The 26,620-nt window shown below is 40.3% G+C and overlaps 1 protein-coding gene across 1 annotated transcript in view; it reads right to left on the reverse strand.

The window, feature by feature from the left end:
- Positions 1-26,620, reverse strand: part of SCN11A (sodium voltage-gated channel alpha subunit 11) — a 107,195-nt gene that overhangs the window by 72,630 nt on the left and 7,945 nt on the right. The window contains exons 4-7 of the mRNA XM_055109673.2: positions 9,259-9,387; positions 7,871-7,965; positions 3,531-3,710; positions 2,400-2,466 (exon numbers count right to left, since the gene is read on the reverse strand). Coding sequence (XP_054965648.1) covers positions 2,400-2,466; positions 3,531-3,710; positions 7,871-7,965; positions 9,259-9,387 — 471 coding nt within the window. The remainder of the gene's footprint in view (positions 1-2,399; positions 2,467-3,530; positions 3,711-7,870; positions 7,966-9,258; positions 9,388-26,620) is intronic.

A 26,620-nucleotide genomic window follows, 5' to 3' on the forward strand; every position in this document is an offset into this window, starting at 1 on the left:
CTTAACAAACTAATGCAGGAACAGAAAAACCAAATCCTACATGTTCTTAGTTGTAAATGAGAGATAAATGATGAGAACACATGGACACACAGTGGAGAACAATAGATACTGGGACCCATTGGATGGTGGAGGTTGAGAGAAGGAAGAGAATCAGGAAAAATAACTAATGGGTACTAGATTTAATACCTGGGTGATGAAATAATCTGTACACAAATTTACCTATATAACAAACCTGCACATGTACCCCTGAACTTAAAATAAAAGCTAAAAAGAAGACCAGTTTGTGCACCAAAATCTCAGAAATTACCACTAAAGAACTTATTCATGTAACCAAGTACCACCTGTTCCCCCAAAACCTATTGAAATAAAAAAAATACCCAAGTTTGACTGCTGTTAAGCATGGTATGTGTCCTCTGCCTCTCTACTTTCCCCACCACTCTCTATTGTCATATACACATCACACTTGATTCATTTTGTGTCTGATGTTATTTGAGTTTTCAACAGCTAAAATAGTTTTTTGGACTTTTTATAGCAGTATAGTATTGTAATAAGAGATTTTGGAGGCAAAAGACTTGGGAAAAAAAAAAAAAGGACTAGTTGGAAACAAGGCTGCTGCTTCTGCCTGTCTAGGTTATACACCCCACGTTGGATTTTGCCTATGGTAACCACACCTGTCTGCCTGTGTGAGGGGTAAAAGAAGTGCTATATGCAGCAGCTGTCGGGCTCCCTTTAAGACAGGGATCCCCAAACCCGGGCCCCAGACCAGTACTGGTTCATGGCCTGCTAGGAACTAGGCTGTACAGCAAGTGAGCAGCAGGCGAGTGAGCATTACCACCTGAGCTCCACCTCCTGTCACATCAGTGGTAAGCATTAGATTTTCGTAAGAGTGTGAACCCTATTGTGAACTGTGCATGCAAGGGATCTAGGTTGCACGCTCCTTATGAGAATCTAACTAATGCCTGATGATCTGAGGTAGAACAGTTTCATTCTAAAACCACCCCCGCTTCCTGCCCATGAAAAAATTATCTTCCATGAAATCAGTCCCTGGTGCCAAAATGTTGGGGACCTTTCTGGCAACAGGGACCGGTTTCATGGAAGACAGTTTTTCTTTCTAGAATGATCCTCAACAAGATCAATGCAGTGTGTTCTGTTGGGAATCATTCTAGAAAGCTCAGTAAGCTTCATATTAGATTAAAGCCTATCGTGTCTTGCAAATGGAATGAGAGAAGCCTTCCCTAATTTTCCAGACAAGGTCACAACCCCATCATACCTCTCAGCACCTGCACATCACCCTTATAACACTCATCACACTTTCTAGTAGTCATGCATTGCTTAACAGCAGGAATACATTCTAAGAAATGTGTAGTTAGGCAATTTTGTTGTATAAACATCATAGAGTGTACACACAAGCCTAGATGGTATAGCCTACTACACACCTAGACTATGTGGCATAGCCTATTGTTCCTAGGCTACAAACTTGTACAGCGTGTTACTATACTGAATACTGTAGGCAACTGTAGCACAATGGTAATAATTTGTGTATCTAAACACAGAAAAGGCACTGTAAAAATACAGTATTATAATTTTATGGGGCCAGTATCATATATATCAACCATTATCAACCTAAATATCATTATGCAACACATAACTGCATTTTCTGTGCATCTGTCTTCCCTAGAAGACATCAAATCCAAAAGCGTGGAGCTGCCTTGTTCACAATTGCATTCCTTGAGGCAAACTCAGGGCTTGGCACTCTGTAGATTCTTGTTATCTATTTGTAATTTAGGAATGAATGTCATCTATTTCATCAGAGTACCTTGCATATTATCTTAATTTGAAATACACTCAATAAATCTTCACTGAATTGAATCTTTCACAATAGAAAGCACCGCTATCCTGAAGGAAAAAAGAGTTTCCCCGTTGGAGCAGAGGGCCAGCAGCTGTTGGGGCAAGTGTAAGTGGATGTATGTTCAACTGTGTTTGTAATTTGAGGCAATAGTTGTCAACAGGTCAACAAAGAGAAGAAGCATGCTCAGATACTCTTGCAGCAGGGCAATGCCACTGAACAGGAAACAAGGGCCTCACAGGGCTCTCAGTCATAACATCCCTTCTCAGCTTTGAAAGTCTTGAATACCTACTCCATAAAGTTGAAATATCACTGTTTCAGTAGGTTTCTTATAAGCTTCCAATTTAACATAACTAGGGAGGAAAGCTGCCTTAAACACCAGGAAATGATTTTTTAATTTAATAACACAAGTCTAAACATGTTTAGACACATGAAATAATTATGTGAGAACTACCATCACTGTGTCCACCAGTCATTAAAGACTGTTTGCCACACCATTCTAAAAGGTCTAGAGGTACTCTTCTTGGGAGGAAAATGATTATAAACCTCTTACCTGTTACCCATCCAGATGCCACACATTTTGAATTCAGGTGAATTTTCTTTCTTTTCAAAGCAATGGTCTGAGAGAGGAAAAAGTCATAAATTCAGATTTAAAAAAAAAACATCGAAAGGAAAGAGAATAGTAAGTATGCAGATTATGCTTGAAAATGGATGTTTCTACATCTTCTAAAATGATTAAAGGAGGTGTGTCCAGAGAGAAACTGGAGCCCAAGACCTCTGGAAGGAGCAAGAAGGAAGGAGGGAAAAGAAGAAGGAAGGAGAAGTTGGAGGAGGAAGCAGTGACATCACCATCACCACTTTGCCTCTCTTAAATAATACTGAACCGAAGATCCTCCTTGGGGGAAGCTGGACACAGACCCATCCCATGAGAGACATCAAGAGAGTGTAGTCACATGAGATTCATGACACATGGAGTAGGTGTAGGGTCAACCTCAGCATGGAGAGGGTGGGCACTGAAAGAAGTGTTGTTGGCCGGGCATGGTGGCTCACGCCTGTAATCCCAGCACTTTGGGAGGCTGAGGTGGGCAGATCATGAGGTCAGGAGATGGAGATCATCCTGGCCAACATGGTGAAACCTCGTCTCTACTAAAAATACAAAAATTAGCTGGGTGTGGCGGCACATGCCTGTAATCCCAGCTACTTGAGAGGCTGAGGCAGGAGAATCACTTGAACCTGGGAGGCAGAGGTTGCAGTGAGGCGACGTCACTGCACTCCGGCCTGGTGACAGAGTGCAAAAAAAAAAAAAAAAAAAAGACGTGTCATTGGAGAAATACTTGAGGAGTGGGGCTGGGAAGCTGCTGATTATCGTTAGCCAAATCCAAGCATTCTAAAAACTTCTGCAAATCAGTACAAAGAAGTGGGCAGAGATCTAAATGGCAAAGGGATGGGACAGCATAGAATTGCTCTTGTGGATGTGGTTTCAAGACTTTCCTTCTCCATAGCAACCCAAAGAATGAGGCAATTCTCTAGGAAATGCATCTGCCCACAGGAGCACCCTGGATGGATGAAGTCCTCCCTTGCTGCTAAGAGACTCTGTAAGGGAAGTGTGAAGGCAGGACAAGTGAGGATAAGGAAAAGTTAACCATGCAAAAACCAAGGAGTGAAAGAAAGGTTGGGTATTTACCATAAGCTTCCGGGTTACTGATATTTTTACAGTCCCTTGAGATGCATTTCAGGTTCAGACTTCCCATGAAGAGCTGCTGACCTACCAGGGCAAAGATGCTGAGGCAAAAGAAGGTGAGGATAATCACGTTGACCAGCTTCTTCACAGAGCGCAGCAAGGCCCCCACGATGACCTTCAGACCTGAGAAAGAGGACAGGCTTGGGGAGAAGCCCATCCCCCTCAGCCAGACACTCACAAAGGCCAAGTAAGGAGCAACTGAAGTCTCGGAAACTGTCAAATTGCAGGCTGGAACTGGACTCCAGCCTAGCCTATGATTCTGATGCCTTGAGTTTGTGCTCCAACTCTGTGCCTTGGAAGCTGAGTGTCATCAAAGCAGTCAACAAGTTTGAGACTCAATCTCTCTATTCCTGCCCTATGCCTGCCTCAGTGCTGCTATGAGGAGCAAGCAAGGAGGCTTTGAATAGAAACATGCCACACGGACTCAAGGCATAGGTTGAGGACAGTTGCAAAGGCACCATCTAAGCTGGGGCCACACTAGAGAATGAAATAGACCTGTATTTAACATTTAGTAGATACTGTCTACTGTCAAAGTACTTGAGTACCATGAGACACAGCTAAATTGTGGGGTATAGGGGATGAAGGAGATTTGTCTAGACCCAAATTATGAGGATATCCTGGGAGGGAAAACTCAGATTACCAATTAGAATAGGGTGTTTTCTTTTCATTCATTCATTCATTCAAGAAGTATTTATTAAGCACCTACTATGTCCATGGCACACTGTTAAGCTGCCAAAGTTACAAAATAAATAATCTTGTGGCATGCTAGTAAATATTTAAAACTGGCTCTTCAAGAAGGAGGCAGGAGAGCCCTGATCTATAGCATTTACAGGTTTCCTTGTTTTCTGAATTCTGTGGTATAGATCCTGATCCCCACTCACCACCATGGTAGATTTCAAGCTACCAATATGATGTCACTGGACAGAGCTGGAAAAAGAACAAGTCAACTTCAGCAATCCACTGAGTCTCAAGATAGCTGGAGAGATAAACTCCCAGATGTGATTGAAAGGCATGGAATGACACTAAGTGACAAAATTTCAATTGATTAGCGTAGAAGTGAGAGCACATGGCAGCGTACAGTGGGAGGCCAAGCCCTCAGTGGATGGGCTTCCCACAAAGTATAACACCAGATAGCAGGAACCTGGAGGCCAAGCTGGGACACTTACTATATCACCAATTGAAGGCAAACCAGAGGTTACTACAGTGTCACCCAAGGCAGATTTTAATCTATAACAAGAGGCTTCTCCAAAGCAAGAAATGTGGATGAGTGATGATTGTGATTCCTGGATCATTTTTTAATAGTCTCATAAAAGATTGTGCCTCACACCCTTACTTCCAAAAAGCATCCAGGCATCTCAGTGCATTTAATGGGCCAAAATAGAGACTATATTCACCTGTGTGGAGATGAAGAAGGGGACATGAAAGCTGCTAAATGACTGCCTGAATGTGTATTTACTTACGTGAAAATAAAAGGGGCTCAGCTCATGCAGAAAGCTCCTAAATCTACCTGGGAAAACAAAGTCCTACTTGAAAAGAAGAAGGAGAAGGAGGAGGAGGAGGAGGAGAAGGAGAAGAGATAAATTGTATATAAAGTGTCCTCTGACTACCAGTTTCTTTATCACTATTCAGTTGCTTTCCTGAAGTTTCAAAAAATAACCTACTGCTTCTGTTTGAAAGGACTGGAGTTTAGGTATTGGGGCCATGCGGTGTAGTTTATGTCTATATCATCAGCACAACTAAATAGTTCCCATGTCTTTTTACAGTTTGCCAAAGCCACTGATAGAAGAGAAAAGAAGGGAAGGGGAGAAGGTGGGGGGAAAGAAGTCCAGAGAGGGAAGATAATAAACTGTTTTGTTTGTTTGTTTTAGTAAAGAAAAGAGAGGAAAGGGGAAGGAGAGGAAAAGGGTGTGCTATAATAACCTCATTTTTAATAAACAGAAATTCATATTCACACCCAACCTTGGCTTCATCCTGATCCGAAGGGCTAACATGACTTCCTCACCTGGCTTCCAGGAGACCACCTTTGGTTCCCCTCCTACTTCACAGGTGGCTGCTGCTCATCTCCTTCCCTGGTTTCTCTTCTTCTCCCTTTCATGTTTCAGTACCCTGGGGCTCAGACCTTGGTCCTCTTCTATTCTCCATCAGTGCTTATTCCCTTGGTGATCTCTTTAGATCTCACGGCTTTAAATATCTATAGACCCTTGATTCCTGAAATGGTATCTCTAGCTCTGACTTCTCCCTGGACTCCCGGACTCATATATACCTAATTTCCTACTGAATCCTTTCCCTTGGTGGTCTCACAGCCATCTCAAACATAACATGTTCAAAGCTAGCTTGTAATCTGACCCCAAGGCCTGCTCCTCTCACAGCCTTCTCTGTCTCAATCAGTGACATCAGGTATAAAAGTCATTTTTGACTCCTCTCTTTTGCTCACACCATGTATACAATTGATCAGTCAGGAAATGCTATTGTTTCTACCTTCGAATTGACACAGAATCAGACCAGTGTCTACCAACTCCACTACCACTACCTGATCAGAGAGCACTGCCATCCCTTGCTTGGATTATGGTCTCTTGTGTCAATTTGGGTTTTGAGGAGCAGACATTCTGAGATCAGATGTGCCAGAGATTTGTGGGGGTTGGGAGGATGCCTGTGAAAGATGAGTCGGGGGAGCAGGAGTGGGCAGGGAGAAACTTCAGACTGCAGCTCAAGTTTGATGTCTGAGAGACAGACAAGGGAGGAGGATTGGATAGGAAGAACCTCAGACTGCAGTGCAGCTGTCGGAGTCTCAGCCAGGTCGCTGGAGAGTCCCTGAGCCAAAGTTTCCTATTAGAAGAATCCCATATGCTTCAGGAATGGGCCAGCACTAGAACCCACACACACTGTGCAGGGCAGGCACGATCTTGGCATGTGGATGAATGCAGTGGGGAATCCACAGAGGTGGAAGCCGGGATCTTTAGTTCACCGTGCTCCCTGTAGCAGGAGGTCTTCCTGCTTCTCCCATCTCCCCTACATTCCATTCTCCACACAACAGCTCCCATTTCTTCAGAGTGAAGCGCATATCCTCCCTGTGCCTACAAGACTCCCCTTCAGTTCTTTTTTTTTTTTTTTAGACCTTAGGCTGGAGTGCAATGGCACAATCTCGGCTCACTGCAGCCTGCAGCCTCTGCCTCCCAGGTTCAAGCAATTCTCCTGCCTCAGCTTCTCGAGTAGCTGGGATTAAAGGTACTCACCACCACACCTAACTAATTTTTTTTTTTCTGAGACAGTTTTGCTTTTGTTGCCCAGGCTGGAGTGCAATGGGGCGATCCAGGCTCACCGCAACCTCCCTCTCCCAGGTTCAAGTGATTCTCCCACCTCAGCCTCCTGAGTAGCTGGGATTACAGGCATGCACCACCACACCTGATTACTTTTGTATTTTTAGTAGAGATGGGGTTTCTCCATGTTGATCAGGCTGATACCAAACTTCTGACCTCAGGTGATCCACCTGCCTCAGCCTTCCAAAGTGTTGGGATTACAGGAGTGAGCCACTGCACCCGGCCTTAACTCTTGTATTTTTGTAGAGACGAGGCTTTTCCATATTGGCCAGGCTGTTCTGAAACTCCTGGCCTCAAGTTATCTCCCCACCTTGGCCTCCCAAAGTGCTAGAATTACTGGCGTGAGCAACTGTACCCGGCCCCCCTTCACTTCTATGATCCCACCTCTACCGGGCCTCTCACCCTCTCCTTTCCAGTCCCATCCTCATCCTTGCTACTCCTCAATCTCTGTGCTGGCTGTTTCCCATGCTCAGAATACTCTTTCCCATGTATCTGCTTGTGTCACTCCCTTGCCACCTTCAAATCTCTGCCACCTCTCACCTCAATGACAACTATCATGATCACTCTGTTTAAAACTGCAACCTGCTTCCCTTGTACCCTGTGACTTCCCATAGCCCTCATGGTGTCTACTTTTTCTTTATATTTTCCCTGGCACATAGCACTTGCTCACATGCTACATAATGTACTTATTTATTATAGTTGTTGCTTCGTGTCTGTCTCCCCACCCCCTACCATAGAAGGTAAAACTCCATGAGTCCGTATCCATTTGCTTACTACTAGATCTCAAGCAGTTAGCACAGTGCCGGACATATTAGGTGCTCAATAATTATCAGTTGGACCATCAGATAAATTTGTAAAGCAGGCTTTGTTTGTTTTTGGTTTACATGATGACATTTTGAAAAAATTTAAATATAAATTAACATTCTTTCTAGATAGGAGCCAGTGTGGAAAGTGAGAGTGACTTACGTGAAACTACTGAAATTGCTTTCAAAGCTCTGAACACACGGAAGGTACGCAGGGGCAATAGTTTGATGGTGATTCCTGGAATATATGACACAATCCTACAAGACAAAGCACAGGGAAAGCATGGGCTTGCTCAGTCCTGCAGCTGCACTGCACATCTCCACAAAAGCCACAAGTAAGCTCAGCCTGCGGCCTGTGACCTCCAAGGTGAAATCGACAGCCTCACCTTTCCAGCTCCACCTTTATCTTAGGATCTGGCAATACCACTGTTCTTGCTATGAACTGCAGAGGAGGCTGTTCTCAGTTCACCTTCATACGTGGACACAGATGAAGACTCCTTGAAATAGTTCATGTAGTTGTGGCTACATCCATGAATAATAGAAGTCCTCTCAAATATTTACTGAGTGGCTGACAAGTTCCATGCCCCAAGGCACTTCACTAAAGTCTCCTGCCACTACATGGTCAAGCCTGAATGTGTAGCCAGGCAGTGTAGCTCCAGAGCCATACTCTAAACCACTGCACTTCACCACCTTTCAATAACGAAGAGCACACAATCTTTGAACTTCAAATGTAAAACTCTGAAATTACTAGCACCTACCTCCAAGGGCTTTTGTGAATATTAAATAGGAAAAAATATGCAAAGCGCTTAACATAATGCCTGGTACATATTGAATGATGCCAGGTTTACTATTGTTGTGCTGGCAATGTGTCACTGCATTTCTTATTTTTTCTTTTGCTGACTCCATTTCATCATTCAGATTCCAAATCAGTGTCTTTCCTTCAGGAAGAGCTTCGACCTTCACCTTACACCATACATAATAATTAACTCAAAATGGACCATGGACTGAAACATAAAAGCCAAAACTACAGAACTTCTAGAAGTAAACAGGAGTAAAGCTCTTTGTAACCTTGTAGCAGCCAAAGATTTTTTAGACTGCTTTGTTCTTCCTATATTCTCTGACAGCTTAATACATGTATAGCCCCTATCCTGGTACTCATCATACCATATTTTCAGGGCCATTAATTGTTACTTTTCCCCTCTGGACTGTGAGCTTCATAAGATTGAAAACCATGTCTTTTTCTTTTTTTTAAATTTCATTGGCACACCCCTGTATCTTCCATAGAGCCTGGCCCATAACAGGCCAGTGTTGGTGAGTAAATGGCTGAAGGAACACGAACTTGAGTGTTGACCTAGAAATGGCTTTCTGTGTGGGGGCCTCTGGCCAATTGGCTGCACGTGCTGTTCAGGGCCAACCAACACAGCACTCAGAGCTCTAGGCATTACTAGGCCATACTCAGCCACTCAAATGGATCCACACAGAGCTCTGATGGAAGCAAAGGGGCTTCTTTCCCACTCCAAGTCTCTTCAAAAACATCTTTAATATTCTTACGCTATTCCAATGACAATGGAGTCCAGCCAGTTCCATGGATCTCGAAGGAAAGAAAACTCATCCAGAATGAAACCTCTTGCCAATATTTTAATCAAAGCTTCAAAAATATAAATCCCAGTGAAGACACACCTAAAAAGCAAATCATTTACAACAGGAAGAAACATGATAAACAATGTGAAAAGCAAAGAGCCCTTCTATCTTACTGGCCTTGATTTTTTTTTTCCATTTCAATGTGACATTTAACATTCTGGTCTTCAGCAAACCAGAGTTCAAAAATGCAAGCTTTTTAAGCAAGTCCTGGTATTTAGAATTTCAGAGAAACAGGCCCAGAGATAAATTGTGAAGCTGCATTTCAAGGCCTAGCTTTATGTCCATATTCTTGAGAACAGTTTCAGGTAACATGAGACCTAAGCACTGGAGGTTGTACTTTGTCACCACCATTCTAGAGCTGTCACTCTGATGTACAGAAGGAGACAATGGTGACAGAACAATGAAGAGAATAAATGACAAGCAAATAGCTGAATTTTTTCATACCTGTGTTCATGGATTGGAAGGTTTAATATTGTTAAGATATCGTACTACCCAGGGTGATCTACAGATTCAGTGCAATCCTTATCAAACTCCCAATGACATTTTTTACAAAAATATAAAAATCCATTCTAAAATTCATATGGAATTTCAAGTGACCCCAAATAGCCAAAACAATCTTGAAAAAAAAACAAGTTGTGAGGTCTCACACTTCCTGATATCGAAATTTATTACAAAGCTACAGTAATCAAAATAGAGTAATTTATCATGGAAAGAGATTTAATTGACTCACAGTTCAGTTCAGCATGGCTGGGGAGGCCTCAGAAAAATTACCATTATGGTGGAAGGGGAAGCAAACATGTCCTTCTTCATACGGCAGCAGGAAGGAGAAGAATGAGAGTGAAGCGAAGGGGAAAGCCCCTAATGAAACTATCAGATCTCATGAGAACTCACTATTATGAGAATAGCATGGGGGAAACCCTCGCCATGACTCAATTATCTCCCACCAGGGCCCTCTACCACACGTTAGGATTATGGGTACTACAATTCATGATGAGATTTGGGTGGGGACACAGACAAACCATATCAAGGTGGTACTAGCATAAAGACACATATAGACCAATGGAATAGAACAGAGAGCCCAGAAGTAAACTTTTGCATATATGGCCAAATTATTTTCCACAAGGGTGACAAGACTATGGAATAGTCTTGGCAATGTCCTTGGAAAAAGGACAGTCTTTTCAACAAATGGTAAAGGGAAAACTGAATCTCCACTTGCAAAAAATGAAGTTAGAATCTTTACTTACACTATATAAAAAATTAACTCAATATGGATTAAAGTCCTAAATGTAAGACCTGAAAAACATAAAACTCATAGAAGAAAAATTTGAACGTCATATACCTAACAAGGGGTTAACATCCAGAATATGTAAATAACTCTGACAACAGAAAACCAAACACTGCATGTTCTCACTCTAAGTGTGAGTTGAACAATAAGAACACATGGACACAGGGAGGGGAACAACACACACTGGGGCCTGTTGGGGGTGGGGAGCAAGGGGAGGGAGAGGATTAGGACAAATACCTAATGCATGTGGGGCTTAAAACCTAGATAATGGGTTGATGGAGAAGCAAACCACCATGGCACACATACAGCTATGTAACAAACCTTCATGTTCTGCACCTGTATCCCAGAACTTACAGTAAAATAAAATAAAATTAAATAATAAAATAAAATAAAATAGAACTCCTACAACTCAACAATAAAAAATTAAATGACCTAATTAAAAAATGACCAAAGGATTTGAATAGATATTTCTCCAAAGATGAAATACAAATGGCCAACGAGCATATGAAAAGATGCTCAACATCACTAACCATTAGAAAAATGCAAACCAAAACCACAAAGAGATGACCTCATGCCCATTAGGATGGCTACTATTTTTTTAAAAACCTAAAATAACAAGTGTTGATGAAGATGTGGAGAAATGGGAACACTTGTGCACTGTTGATGAGATTGTAAAATGGTGCAATCCCTATGGAAAACAGTATGAAGACTCCTCAAAAATTAAAAATAGACCTGCTATATGATCCAGCAAAGCCACTTCTAGGTATATGTATAAAAGAATTGAAAGCAGGTTCTCAAGAACTTATTTGCCTACCCATGATCATAGCAGCACTGTTCACAATAACAAAGAGTTGGAAGCAACCCAAATGCCCTTTGCCAGATAAGTAGACAATCTCCTAAAAAAAGAAAATAGCTTACATCTTTTTTATATTCCCACACTGTCAAAAATACTGGGTCTGCGCACACACACACACACACACACACACACACACACGTTTGGGACTGAAACAAGTAATTCAGTCAAACAACCTGTCAGTTCAGAGTAAAATGTGGTATATACATGTGATGGAATATTAATCAGCCTGAAAAAGGAAGAAAATTTTGCCACATTCTACAACATGTATAAACCTTGAAATCATTATGCAAGGTGAAACAATCCAGTCATAAAAAGACAAATACTGTGTGATCCACTTATATGAGGCAGGGGCTGAGGGGAAGATTGAAATGGGGAGTTGGTATTTCATGGATATAGAGTTTCAGTTTTGCAAGATGAAAAGAGTTCTGGAGATGAATAATGATAATGTTGTGCAACACTGTGAATGCACTTAATTCCAATAAACTTAAAATAGTTAAGATGGTATCTTTTATGTTATGTGTACTTTGTCACAATTTTAATAAAAACTGGGCCCTTCCTTTTTCTTCCCTGAATCTTCCACCGTATTCTATCCTTGCTATGGTTTGAATGTTCCCTCCAAAAGTCATGTTGAAATTTAATTGGCATTATTATGGTATTAAGAGGTGGGACCCTTAGGAGGTGATTAAGCCATGAAGATACTTCCTTTGTGATGTATTAATGCCAATATCTCAGGAGTGGGTTCCTGATAAAAGGTGAGTTCAGGCCTCTTTACCCTTGCTCTCTCATGTGCACATTTTTGCCCTTCTGCCTTCTGCCATGGGATGATGCAGCAAGAAGACCCTCACCAGATGCAGACCCTTTGATCTTGGACTTCCCAGTCTCCAGAACTGTAAGAAATACATCTGTATTCTTTACAAATTATCCAGTCTGTGGTATTTTGTTATCACAACATAAAATTGACTAAGACAATTCTCTAATTTATTTCCCTTTTTATCTGCTGTCTCAAAAAAAAAAATCTCGTATCTTTTATTATAATCCCAAGCTGCAAAAATACTGAGTCTGCAAGCACAAACACATACACACGCTCACTTGGGACAGAAACAAGCAATTCAGTTAAACAGCTTATCAGTTCAGAGTAAAAGAAGTGGACCTTTTCTGGTAAACTATCCAGTCATAGTAGCCCTGAAAGCTAAAGAACAAAGGCCTTGAGGACTTGAAAAAACACAAAGCAGCCAAGTCCAAGAGCAGAAATGGTCATGAGGCTGCTACAGGCAAGAGCTCCTCCTTGCTTCAGGCTTTTTCTGAGCTGCTCACCTTTTGTGTGACAAATGAGCATATCAGATTAAATAATGTCTGTCCTAAAATATGTGTGTGTGAATGTAGGGTTGCAGGAGGTTGTTAAAAATGTCCTCATATAAACAGGCATTAAAAGAGTTTTAAAAGGCAACATCTTTTAATACCAGTTTTAAATTGTAAAGTTATAGATGCTTTGATAAAAATCTGCAATTGCAGATTTGTGGGATTTTTCAAGTCTTCATACAGATCTTAAGCAAATGAGACAGCAGACTGTCGCTGCTGTTTCTGCCTGACATTCTAGTCTCCCACCTCTTACTTCCACCATTCTCTCTTTTCCAGCTGAAGCCTGACCACTGATGGGACAGGCAGATCAAAATGACATCTGATGTGGAGTAAAGCCATGCCCACCAGGAGGAAATTACATGCCTCCTTGTATGAAGACATTTTTAACAGCCTCCTCCCACCCCACATTCATGTATCCACTGTTCATCCAAAACTTCCAGGGGAGAGCAACAGCTTTCCCCACCCTTGACTCCTGCCTCTCTGCTTAAAGAGGGGTTTTCCTCCCTGCCTTATGGGTATTTTAATAGTGAAAATGGCCTCAGAGCAAATTACCTTCCCATAATAGAGAAAGAAGGCTCCTTGCATCTCACCACAAGGGCTAGGCAGAGCAAACCGCAGCTGTGGAAACAATGCACTCTCCTGATCTGTCTCCTCCATAGGTCCTGCCCTCCTGATCAAAGGCTTCCAGGGAAGCTGCAGTAAGCAACGAGTAGCAACCCCTGCACTCAGTTAGCACCTCATGCAACAGCCAAAACTCCAAAGGGGAGACCACATTCCCCAAGGACATTGCCAGGATGGCACCTGTTCCTGGGGCTATCTGTGCCCTCCTCAAGGCACAGCCCCTCCACTGGCCAGCCTTAACCAGGTTCCAGGTTCCACCCAGCAACAGAGACAGACAGTCCCTACAAAGACACCACCTAGAAGGGAGAAGAATTCTCCAGAGACATATAGACCAAACCAGACCTTATAGTCAAAGAAAGGGCAGTTTTCAAAGTCTGACCTCTAACCAGTGTCCCAGAAACCACTAGAGCCAAGTAAAGGAGAATAGATGTGTACATGATTTAGAGAACACTTCCAGGAAAAAGGTAGGGTGGAAGTGACTGGAGACTGCCTTCCCAAATTCCCATTTAAAATCTATGAAAACATTTGAAAATAAGAACATGTTCTAAAGAAGCATGACGAGAGTGGGCATTGCCCAGATTCCAGGAGGAAAGCCTCCCAGGGTCATCAGTCCATTTTTCCTTGGAGCATCCAACCTTGTTCACATAGACCCCTTCCTGATGATGTTGTATTCCCTAATAAGTGCCTGCAAGGTCTGGGAGTCCCCAGTCCTACTCCCCACCAGAGGTACAAACAGCTGCTAGCCAGCTTTCACCATCATACCTCTAGCGGGAGTGATTTTTTGCCTGTGCGCCCAAGTCCCTCAAGCCTTAGAAACAGTAAGTCATTGCTCCAGTCATTTTAGAAATATTAGATAAGCCATTCCATTCACAAGAAGCTTCTTATATTTGCCTGAACCTGAGTGGGTCTCTTTGAATTACTAGAGGATCTGAAAGGAAATGTACAGCTACAAGGGTAACTAATGTGGGAAATGTAGTACAATACTTGCAACTTGCCAAGTCAGATACCACAAATGTTACTATAAACATCCTTAAAGAAGAATCTGCAAGAAACTGAACCAAAGAGGAAGGGAAAATAAGAATACAAAAGACATTTAGAAAATATTAAAAATTGAAATGCCACATATTAAAACCTACAAGACAGAGACAAAGCTGTACCCCTAAGCATTGTCCCTATAAATATTTTTATTATTTACAACAAGAAGGAAAATGCGGTCAGGCTGGAGCCAAGATGGCCGAATAGGAACAGCTCCGGTCTACAGCTCCCAGCGTGAGCGACGCAGAAGATGGGTGATTTCTGCATTTCCATCTGAGGTACCGGGTTCATCTCACTAGGGAGTGCCAGACAGTAGGTGCAGGGCAGTGGGTGCAGCGCACTGTGCGAGAGCCGAAGCAGGGTGAGGCATTGCCTCACTCGGGAAGCACAAGGGGTCAGGGAGTTCCCTTTCCTAGTCAAAGAAAGGGGTGACAGACGGCACCTGGAAAATCGGGTCACTCCCACCCCAATACTGCGCTTTTCCAACGGGCTTAAAAAACGGCACACCAGGAGATTATATCCCGCACCCGGCTCGGAGGGTCCTATGCCCACGGAGTCTCGCTGATTGCTAGCACAGCAGTCTGAGATCAAACTGCAAGGCAGCAGGGAGGCTGGGGTGGGGGGCACCCACCATTGCCCAGGCTTGCTTAGGTAAACAAAGCAGCCGAGAAGCTCAAACTGGGTGGAGCCCACCACAGCTCAAGGAGGCCTGCCTGCCTCTGTAGGCTCCACCTCTGGGGGCAGGGCACAGACAAACAAAAAGACAGCAGTAACCTCTGCAGACTTAAATGTCCCTGTCTGACAGCTTTGAAGAGAGCAGTGGTTCTCCCAGCACGCAGCTGGAGATCTGAGAACAGGCAGACTGCCTCCTCAAGTGGGTCCCTGACCCCTGACCCCCAAGCAGCCTAACTGGGAGGCACCCCCCAGTAGGGGCAGACTGACACCTCACACAGCCGGGTACTCCTCGAAGACAAAACTTCCAGAGAAATGATCAGACAGCAGCATTCACGGTTCACGAAAATCCGCTGTTCTGCAGCCACCGCTGCTGGTACCCAGGCAAACAGGGTCTGGAGTGGACCTCTAGCAAACTCCAACAGACCTGCAGCTGAGGATCCTGTCTGTTAGAAGGAAAACTAACAAACAGAAAGGACACCCACACCAAAAACCCATCTGTACATCACCATCATCAGAGACCAAAAGTAGATAAAACCACAAAGGTGGGGAAAAAACAGGGCAGAAAAACTGGAAACTCTAAAAAGCAGAGCGCTTCTCCTCCTCCAAAGGAACGCAGCTCCTCAACAGCAACGAAACAAAGCAGGACGGAGAATGACTTTGACGAGTTCAGAGAAGAAGGCTTCAGACGATCAAACTACTCCGAGCTACAGGAGGAAATTCAAACCAAAGGCAAAGAAGTTGAAAACTTTGAAAAAAATTTAGACGAATGTATAACTAGAATAAGCAATACAGAGAAGTGCTTAAAGGAGCTGATGGAGCTGAAAACCAAGGCTCGAGAACTACGTGAAGAATTCAGAAGCCTCAGGAGCTGATGTGATCAACTGGAAGAAAGGGTATCAGTGATGGAAGATGAAATGAATGAAATGAAGCGAGGAGGGAAGTTTAGAGAAAAAAGAATAAAAAGAAATGAACAAAGCCTCCAAGAAATATGGGACTATGTGAAAACACCAAATCTACGTCTGATTGGTGTACCTGAAAGTGACAGGGAGAATGGAACCAAGTTGGAAAACACTCTGCAGGATATTATCCAGGAGAACTTCCCCAATCTAGAAAGGCAGGCCAACATTCAGATTCAGGAAATACAGAGAACGCCACAAAGATACTCCTTGAGAAGAGCAACTCCAAGACACATAATTGTCAGATTCACCAAAGTTGAAATGAAGGAAAAAATGTTAAGTGCAGCCAGAGAGAAAGGTCGGGTTACCCACAAAGGGAAGCCCATCAGACTAACAGCGGACCTCTCGGCAGAAACTCTACAAGCCAGAAGAGAGTGGGGGCCAATATTCAACATTCTTAAAGAAAAGAATTTTCAACCCAGAATTTCATATCCAGACAAACTAAGCTTCAGAAGTGAAGGAGAAATAAAATCCTTTAAAGACAAGCAAATGCTGAGAGATTTTGTCGCCACCAGGCCTGCCCTAAAAGAGCTCCTGAAGGAAGCACTAAACATGGAAAGGAACAACCGATACCAGCCATTGCAAAATCATGCCAAATTGTAAAGACCATCGAGGCTAGGAAGAAACTGCATCAACTAATGAGCAAAATAACCAGCTAACATCATAATGACAGGATCAAATTCACACATAACAATATTAACTTTAAATTTAAATGGACTAAATGCTCCAATTAAAAGACACAGACTGGCAAATTGGATAAAGAGTCAAGACCCATCAGTGTGCTGTATTCAGGAAAAAACCCATCTCATGTGCAGAGACACACATAGGCTCAAAATAAAAGGATGGAGGAAGATCTACCAAGCAAATAGAAAACAAAAAAAGGCAGGGGTTGCAATCCTAGTCTCTGATAAAACAGACTTTAAACCAGCAAAGATCAAAACAGACAAAGAAGGCCATTACATAATGGTAAAGGGATCAATTGAACAAGAAGAGCTAACTATCCTAAATATATATGCACCCAATACAGGAGCACCCAGACTCATAAAGCAAGTCCTGAGTGACCTACAAAGAGACTTAGACTCCCACACAATAATAATGGGAGACTTTAACACCCCACTGTCAACATTAGACAAATCAACGAGACAGAAAGTTAACAAGGATACCCAGGAATTGAACTCAGCTCTGCACCAAGCGGACTTAATAGACATCTACAGAACTCTCCACCCCAAATCAACAGAATATACATTTTTTTCAGCACCACACCACACCTATTCCAAAATTGGCCACATAGTTGGAAGTAAAGCTCTCATCAGCAAATGTAAAAGATCAGAAATTATAACAAACTGTCTCTCAGACCACAGTGCAATCAAACTAGAACTCAGCATTAAGAAACTCACTCAAAACCACTCAACTACGTGGAAACTGAACAACCTGCTCCTGAATGACTACTGGGTACATAACAAAATGAAGGCAGAAATAAAGATGTTCTTTGAAACCAATGAGAGCAAAGACACAACATACCAGAATCTCCGGGTCACATTCAAAGCAGTGTGTAGAGGGAAATTTATAGCACTAAATGCCCACAAGAGAAAGCAGGAAAGATCCAAAATTGACACCCTAACATCACAATTAAAACAACTAGAAAAGCAAGAGCAAACACATTCAAAAGCTAACAGAAGGCAAGAAATAACTAAAATCAGAGCAGAACTGAAGGAAATAGAGACACAAAAAACCCTTCAAAAAATTAATGAATCCAGGAGCTGGTTTTTTGAAAGGATCAACAAAATTGATAGATCCCTAGCAAGACTAATAAAGAAGAAAAGAGAGAATAATCAAATAGAAGCAATAAAAAATGATAAAGGGGATATCACCACCGATCCCACAGAAGTACAAACTACCATCAGAGAATCCTACAAACACCCCTATGCAAATAAACTAGAAAATCTAGAAGAAATGGATAAATTCCTCGACACATACACCCTCCCAAGACTAAACCAGGAAGAAGTTGACTCTCTGAATAGACCAATAACAGGCTCTGAAATTGTGGCAATAGCTTACCAACCAAAAAGAGTCCAGGACCAGATGGATTCACAGCCAAATTCTACCAGAGGTACAAGGAGGAACTGGTACCATTCCTTCTGAACTGTTCCAATCAATAGAAAAAGAGGGAATCCTCCCTAACTCATTTTATGAGGCCAGCAGCATCCTGATACCAAAGCCGGGCAGAGACACAACCAAAAAAGAGAATTTTAGACCAATATCTTTGATGAACTTGGATGCAAAAATCGTCAATAAAATACTGACAAACTGAATCCAGCAGCACATCAAAAAGCTTATCCACCATGATCAAGTGGGCTTCATCCCTGGGATGCAAGGCTGGTTCAATATATGCAAATCAATAAATGTAATCCAGCATATAAACAGAACCAAAGACAAAAACCACATGATTATCTCAATAGATGCAGAAAAGGCCTTTGACAAAATTCAACAACCCTTCATGCTAAAAACTCTCAATAAATTAGGTATTGATGGGACGTATCTCAAAATAACAAGAGCTATCTCTGACAAACCCACGGCCAATATCATATTGAATGGGCAAAAACTGGAAGCATTCCCTTTGAAAACTGGCACAAGACAGGGATGCCCTCTCTCACCACTCCTATGCAACATAGTGTTGGAAGTTCTGGCCAGGGCAATTAGGCAGGAGAAGGAAATAAAGGGTATTCAATTAGGAAAACAGGAAGTCAAACTGTCCCTGTTTGCAGATGACATGATTGTATATCTAGAAAACCCCATTGTCTCGGCCCAAAATCTCCTTAAGCTGATAAGCAACTTCAGCAAAGTCTCAGGGTACAAAATCAATGTACAAAAATCACAAGCATTCTTATACACCAATAACACACAAACAGAGAGCCAAATCATGAGTGAACTCCCATTCACAATTGCTTCAAAGAGAATAAAATACCTAGGAATCCAACTTACAAGGGATGTGAAGGACCTCTTCAAGGAGAACTACAAACCACTGCTCAATGAAATAAAAGAGGATACAAACAAATGGAAGAACATTCCATGCTCATGGATAGGAAGAATCAGTATTGTGAAAATGGCCATACTGCCCAAGGTAAGTTATAGATTCAATGCCATCCCCATCAAGCTACCAATGACTTTCTTCACAGAATAGGAAAAAACTACTTTGAAGTTCATATGGAACCAAAAAAGAGCCCACATCACCAAGTCAATCCTAAGCCAAAAGAACAAAGCTGGAGGCATCACGCTACCTGACTTCAAACTATACTACAAGGCTACAGTAACCAAAACAGCATGGTACTGGTACCAAAACAGAGATATAGATCAATGGAACAGAACAGAGCCCTCAGAAACAACGCCACATATCTACAACTATCTGATCTTTGACAAACCTGACAAAAACAAGCAATGGGGAAAGGATTCTCTATTTAATAAATGGTGCTGGGAAAACTGGCTAGCCATATGTAGAAAGCTGAAACCGGATCCCTTCCTTACACCTTATACAAAAATTAATTCAAGATGGATTAAAGACTTAAACGTTAGACCTAAAACCATAAAAATCCTAGAAGAAAACCTAGGCATTACCATTCAGGACATAGGCATGGGCAAGGACTTCATGTCTAAAACACCAAAAGCAATGGCAACAAAAGCCAAAATTGACAAATGGGATCTAATTAAACTAAAGAGCTTCTGCACAGCAAAAGAAACTACCGTCAGAGTGAACAGGCAACCTACGAAATGGGAGAAAATTTTCGCAACCTACTCATCTGACAAAGGGCTAATATCCAGAATCTACAATGAACTCAAACAAATTTATAAGAAAAAAACAAACAACCCCATCAAAAAGTTGGCGAAGGACATGAACAGACACTTCTCAAAAGAAGACATTTATGCAGCCAAAAAACACATGAAAAAATGCTCACCATCACTGGCCATCAGAGAAATGCAAATCAAAACCACAATGAGATACCATCTCACACCAGTTAGAATGGCAATCATTAAAAAGTCAGGAAACAACAGGTGCTGGAGAGGATGTGGAGAAATAGGAACACTTTTACACTGTTGGTGGAACTCTAAACTGTAAACTAGTTCAACCCTTGGGGAAGTCAGTGTGGCGATTCCTCGGGGACCTAGAACTAGAAATACCATTTGACCCAGCCATCCCATTACTGGGTATATACCCAAAGGACTATAAATCATGCTGCTATAAAGACACATGCACACGTATGTTTATTGCGGCACTATTCACAATAGCAAAGACTTGGAACCAACCCAAATGTCCAACAATGATAGACTGGATTAAGAAAATGTGGCACATATACACCATGGAATACGATGCAGCCATAAAAAATGATGAGTTCATGTCCTTTGTAGGGACATGGATGAAATTGGAAATCATTATTTTCAGTAAACTATCGCAAGAACAAAAAACCAAACACCGCATATTCTCACTCATAGGTGGGAATTGAACAATGAGAACACATGGACACAGGAAGGGGAACATCACACTCTGGGGACTGTTGTGGGGTGGGCGGAGGGGGGAGGGATAGCTTTAGGAGATATACCTAATGCTAATTGACGAGTTAATGGGTGCAGCACACCAGCATGGCACATGTATACATATGTAACTAACCTGCACATTGTGCACATGTACCCTAAAACTTAAAGTATAATAATAATAAAATAAAAAACAAAAAAGAAGGAAAATGCCTGAACTAAACATTCAAATTCATATTTTAGAAAATGTTATGTCCTATTGAATGTACAATGAAGAAAATAAAAGAAGGCAGAAGGAAAAATATTTTATATATATATATATATATATTTTTTTTTTTTTTTTTTTTTGAGACAGAGTTTTGCTCTTGTTGCCCAGGCTGGAGTTCAATGGCATCATCTCTGCTCTCTGCAACCTCTGCTTCCCAGGTTCAAGCGATTCTCCTGCCTCAGCCTCCTGAGTAACTGGGATTACAGGCATGTGCCACCATGCCCGGCTAATTTTGTATTCTTAGTAGAGACGCGGTTTCTCCATGTTGGTCAGGCTGGTCTTGAACTCCCGACCTCAGGTTATCTGCCCGCCTCGGCATCCCAAAGCGCTGGGATTACAGGCGGTGAGCCACGGCGCCCGGCCAAAAATATTACATTTTTAAATAGAATTTAAGGCCAGGTGCTGTGGCTCATGCCTGTAATCTCAGCACTTTGGGAGGCTTAGGCAGGCGGATCACTTGAGTCCAGGAGTTCAAGACCTGGGCAACATGGCAAAACCCCATCTCTACTAAAAATACAAAAATTAGCCAGGCATGGTGGTGCATGTCTGTAATCCCAGTCACTTGGGAGGCTGAGACACAAGAATCTCCTGAATCCAGGAGGCGAAGGCTGCAGTGAGTAGAGATTGCTCCACTGCACTCCAGCCTGGGCAAGAAAGCGAGATTCTGTCTCAAAAAAATAATAATAAAATAAAAATAGAATTTAATACATAAATAGAATTTAAGATATAGTTTTAGAAAACATAGAATTTAAGACAAATAGAATTTAAGACATAGTTATAGAAAAACTATAGAATAGTTTTTAAAATGGAATTTAAGATATAGTTTAAAAAAACATAAAAATAGGCAAGCCTCTGGCAAATCTAATCACAGAAAAAAGAAAACATGAACAAAATGATAAATGAGAAGAAGAATATAGCAAAATATTCAGAGAAATTTTAAAACTGAAAAAGATTACCAATGAAAAATGAAAAAGCAATTAATAAATGAATTCCTTCCCATTTCACTAATTCCTTATATCCCTCTCCAAAAGATTTGCAGATATAAATCACTTTACTGGATAATTCTCTCTTTCTTTCTCCCAGAATACCTCATTTCCATGCTATTAAAAACATTTCAAGGCCGGGCGCAGTGGCTCATGCCTGTAATCCCAGCACTTTGGGAGGCCGAGGCGGGTGGATCATCTGAGGTCGGGAGTTAGAGATCAGCCTGACCAACATGGAGAAACCCCATCTCTACTAAAAATACAAAATTAGCCAGGTGTGGTGGCGCATGCCTGTAATCCCAGCTACTCCGGAGGCTGAGTCAGGAGAATCGCTTGAACCCGGGAGGAGGAGGTTGTGGTGAGCCAAAATCGCGCCATTGCACTCCAGCCTGAGCGACAAGAGTGAAACCCCATCTCAAAAAAAAAAAAAATTTAATACATGGAAAAGATGGGGAGGAGCCATACAAGTCATCAAAAGAGTAAACAAATGCTGACAACAAATTTTATCAAAAATAGCACACAATTTTATATATATATAAAATATTGATATGTACAATACTGATGTACATATATATATAGTTTTATATAACAAGGCAACTAGTTACAAGGCATAATGAAAGAAAAGACCACATTTATAATGGCAACAAAAAACAGTAAAATTCACAAACAAATTTAACAAGAATTGTGGAAGATCTGTATGAAAAAACTTTAAAGCAATTAGAGGAACATAAAAGAAGATTTTAACAAATGAAAAATATGTCATGTTCTCAATGAGTTCCAACCTCATAAAGATGTCAGTTTCCTCTAGGTTAATTTATAAATCCTTTCATCATGTCAATAAAACTAACCAAGTTGACTATAAAATTTACATGAAAAAATAAACCAACAAGAGCCATAAAAATTCTCAAAAGGAACCTCTAGCACTCCTAGACATTACAACATTAGACAATCTTGATAGTTAAAAAGTGTGGTTCTGGCATATGAAAACGCAGACCAATGGAAGAGAAAAGAAAGTCCAGAAATAGATCTGAATACCTAAGTAACATTTCACATCAGAGGATAAGAGGTGGACTATTTAACAAATGGTGTTGGGACAAATGGATAGACATCTGGGACGGAACTATGAAGTCAGATCTATTTATGACACCCTACCCTTGAATGAATTCCAAATTATTCAAGGATTTAAATTTTTAAAAAAGGAAACTATAAAAGCACTGTAAGAAAATATGAGAGAGTCCTTTTATAACTCAAGGCTAGAGAAAGTGTTTCTAACTATAAATCAAAATCCACGGGCATAGAGGAAAGTTTGTTAAATTTAATAAAGGAAAAGAAAAAAATAATAAGCAAAATTAAGAGACCATTGATGCCTGCTTCAATTGTGATGAAGACATGAAGTAGTTGGGCAAACCCTCCCACAGATAATGAGTATTAAACTGGAAAAAATATATATAAGGACAATTATTTGAAGGCCCTGGAAGGTGAACAAAAGGAGGCAGAAACTGGGGCAGAGTTTCCTCTTAAAAGAAGGTACCTGCAATGCATAAGAATTATGAAAATGTTTAACTGTTTTGGTCTGAGAGTGTTTTCCAACTTCCCCACTCCCACCCCAACACTGGCAAATGGCTGCAGTCCTGAAGATTTAAGGTGGCCGAGGGTGGGGTTCAGAGCTGGCAGAGCAGCTGGAAATTTAGGGAGGAAATCCTGGAAGCACGCAAGAGACAGCTAAGCAACAGGAGGCATAAAACATGGAAATGACATACTTAAAGTGCTAGAAAAACAAATTGTCAAGCACTGATTCTATATACAATGAAACTCTACTTCAAAAATGAGTATGAAATAAAGACATTTTCAGATCAATATAAACTGAGAATGGGTTGCCAACAGAACTGAACCACAAGATATGTTAAAGGAAGTTGTTCAGGCTAAAAAGAAATATACCAAAAGATAACTTGGATCTACAGGAAAAAAAAATTCTTTAAAAGGCATGTGCCTATTAAAAGCAAAAATGATAAACTGTATTGTTGGGTTTATTGTGTACATTAGCATAACTATATGATAAAAAACAAACAGGGGACTAAACTGTGGCATGGTTCTTGTTTTACTTGAAGGAATTCAACGTTAACTCTATTTTGCCAATTTAACAATGCATTGTTTAATATCTGAAGAAACCACTAAAAAATGCAAATAAGTAAAGCTAAAAGGCCAGCAGAGGATTAAAATGAAATACTAAATATACATGATTAACATAAAAGGAAGCAGGAATGGAGAAATAATGGAGTAGCAAAGGAACAACAACAATGACAAAAAAAAGAGATAAATAGAAAACCAATAGAAAAATAGCAAAGCAAAATCCAATTATATAACTATATTAAATGTAAATGAACTTTAGTCATCAAAAGTCAGAGACTGGATTGATAGACTGCATAAAAAGCAAAAGCCAACTATATGTTGTTTACAAGATATACGCTACAAATACAAAGACACAAAAGGGTTGAGAGTAAAAGAATGGAAAAAGATATACCATGCAAACAAAGAGCTTAAGAAAGCTGAAGTAGCTATATTAATATTAGACAAAACAAATATTTAAATGAGTATTATTAGAGACAAAGAAGACATTCCATAATAATAAAAGAATGAATACATCAGGAGGATAATAATAATCATCGTAAATATGTATGTACCTGATAATAGTGCTTCAAAATACACGAAGCCAAATTTGACAAAAAGAGAGAAAGAACAGACAAATCCACAATCATAGATAGAGATTTCAAGCCTCTCTTTCAGTAATTCATAAAAATGCTAAGTAAAAATCAGTAAAAGTACAAAAGATCTAAATGACACTATCAACCACCTTAAGTTAACTGACCTTTTAAGGAGTATTTAAGAATGTGGCAGAATCCACATTCTTTCCAAGTGCATGTGAAACATTTCCCAAGACGGACGATAAAAGATGTTTCTCTTTATTTCAAAAGATTGAAATTTTACAGAGTGTATTCTCTGACCATAACTGAACTGAAATTAGATAATAATCAGACAACCAGAAAACAACTAGAAAAGTATAAAATATTTGGAAATATTAAAAAACACACTTCTAAATGACAGATAGGACAAAGAAGAAATCATGAGAAAATGTAGGGAATATTTTGAACCAAAAGGTAATAAAAACACAGTGTATTGACATCTGTGGAATGCAGCTAAAGCAGTTCTTGGACAGAAATGCATAGCTTTACACAATTGTATAAGAAGAAAAATTTAAAACCAACTATTTAGGCTACCAACTTAAGAAGCTAGAAAAAGAAGAGCAAATTAAAATCAAAGCAAATTGAATGAAAAAATTAATAAAGACTTTGAAACTTTCATATATTGCTGATATGAATGTAAAATTATGCTGTCAATTTGAAAAAGGTTTAGCAGTTTATTAGAAAGTTACATATATACTTATCGCAGGGCCCAGCAATTACACCTAGGTATTTATCCCAGAGAAATGCAAAAATATCCACAAGAGATTTTTATACGGAAGTGTTCGCAGCAACTTTATTCGTAATAGCCCTAAACTGGAAATAACGCAAATGTGCATCAATAGATAAATGGGAAAACTATATCCATTCAATGGAATCCAACTTAGCAACAAAAAGAAAAAAAAATGTAGAAATATACACAACAACATGGATGCATCTCAAAGCATTATGCTAAATGAAAGAAACCAGATACAAAAATATAGTATCATACATAGCATATGAAATGTATACGAAATTCTTAAAAAAGGCAAAACAAGTCTAGAATGACAGAAATGAGATCGATGTTTGTCTGGGGTTGGGAGTGGGAGTTGGGGATTAACTGCAAAGAGGCATGAGACGTTTTGGGGGGTAATTGAAATGGTCTATATATTGATTGCAGTGGTTTATATTGCATAATTAAATAGGAGTTAGAAAAAATGGTCTCATTTATTCAATTTGCATTCAATATGTTCCTGAAAGATTAAAGCAGTAATTATGTTAAACTAGAAAAACTGGAACTTTTGATAAGAAAATATTTATACAAATATAGAACTTTTAAGTTAAAACATTAATTCATATGTCTGAAAAGCCAATGCAAATGATAAAAAGTTAATATTTTGGTTATACAGAGAACTCAAACTGATTAGAAAAGAAATAAAAATGATACAGAAGCAAAGATGGAAACACACAATTCAGAAATGAAAACATTAAAGGAGTCTAAATCAAATATTTCATGTTGTCATTCATATATGGGAACTGAAAAAGTGGATCACATGGAGGTAGAGAATGGAATGGTGGTTACCAGAGATGGGGAAAGACTGGGTGAGAGGTGAGGAATGGAGAGAAGTTGATTAATGAGTACAAAAAACAGACAGAAGGAATAAATTCTAGTGTTCAATAGCACAGTGGGATGACTATTTAGTTAATAATAATTTATTGTATATTTCAAAATAGCTAGAAGAGAAGATTTGAAATGTTTCCAATACAAGGAAATAATAAATGTCCAATCGGGATTGATATCCCAATTACCCTTAAGTGATCATTACACAGTGTATGCATGTATCAAAATATCACATGTACCCTGAAATGTGTACAATTATTATGTGTCAATTAAAATTGTTTTAAGTCTAACCCATCTGGAAATTAAAGAAATGCTAATATTTTTAACTCCATAAATTAGAGAAGAAAAAATTTAATGCTAGCAAGAATGTGA

This window comes from Pan paniscus, chromosome 2 (genome assembly GCF_029289425.2).
Source record: "Pan paniscus chromosome 2, NHGRI_mPanPan1-v2.0_pri, whole genome shotgun sequence".
Taxonomy (NCBI): domain Eukaryota; kingdom Metazoa; phylum Chordata; class Mammalia; order Primates; family Hominidae; genus Pan; species Pan paniscus.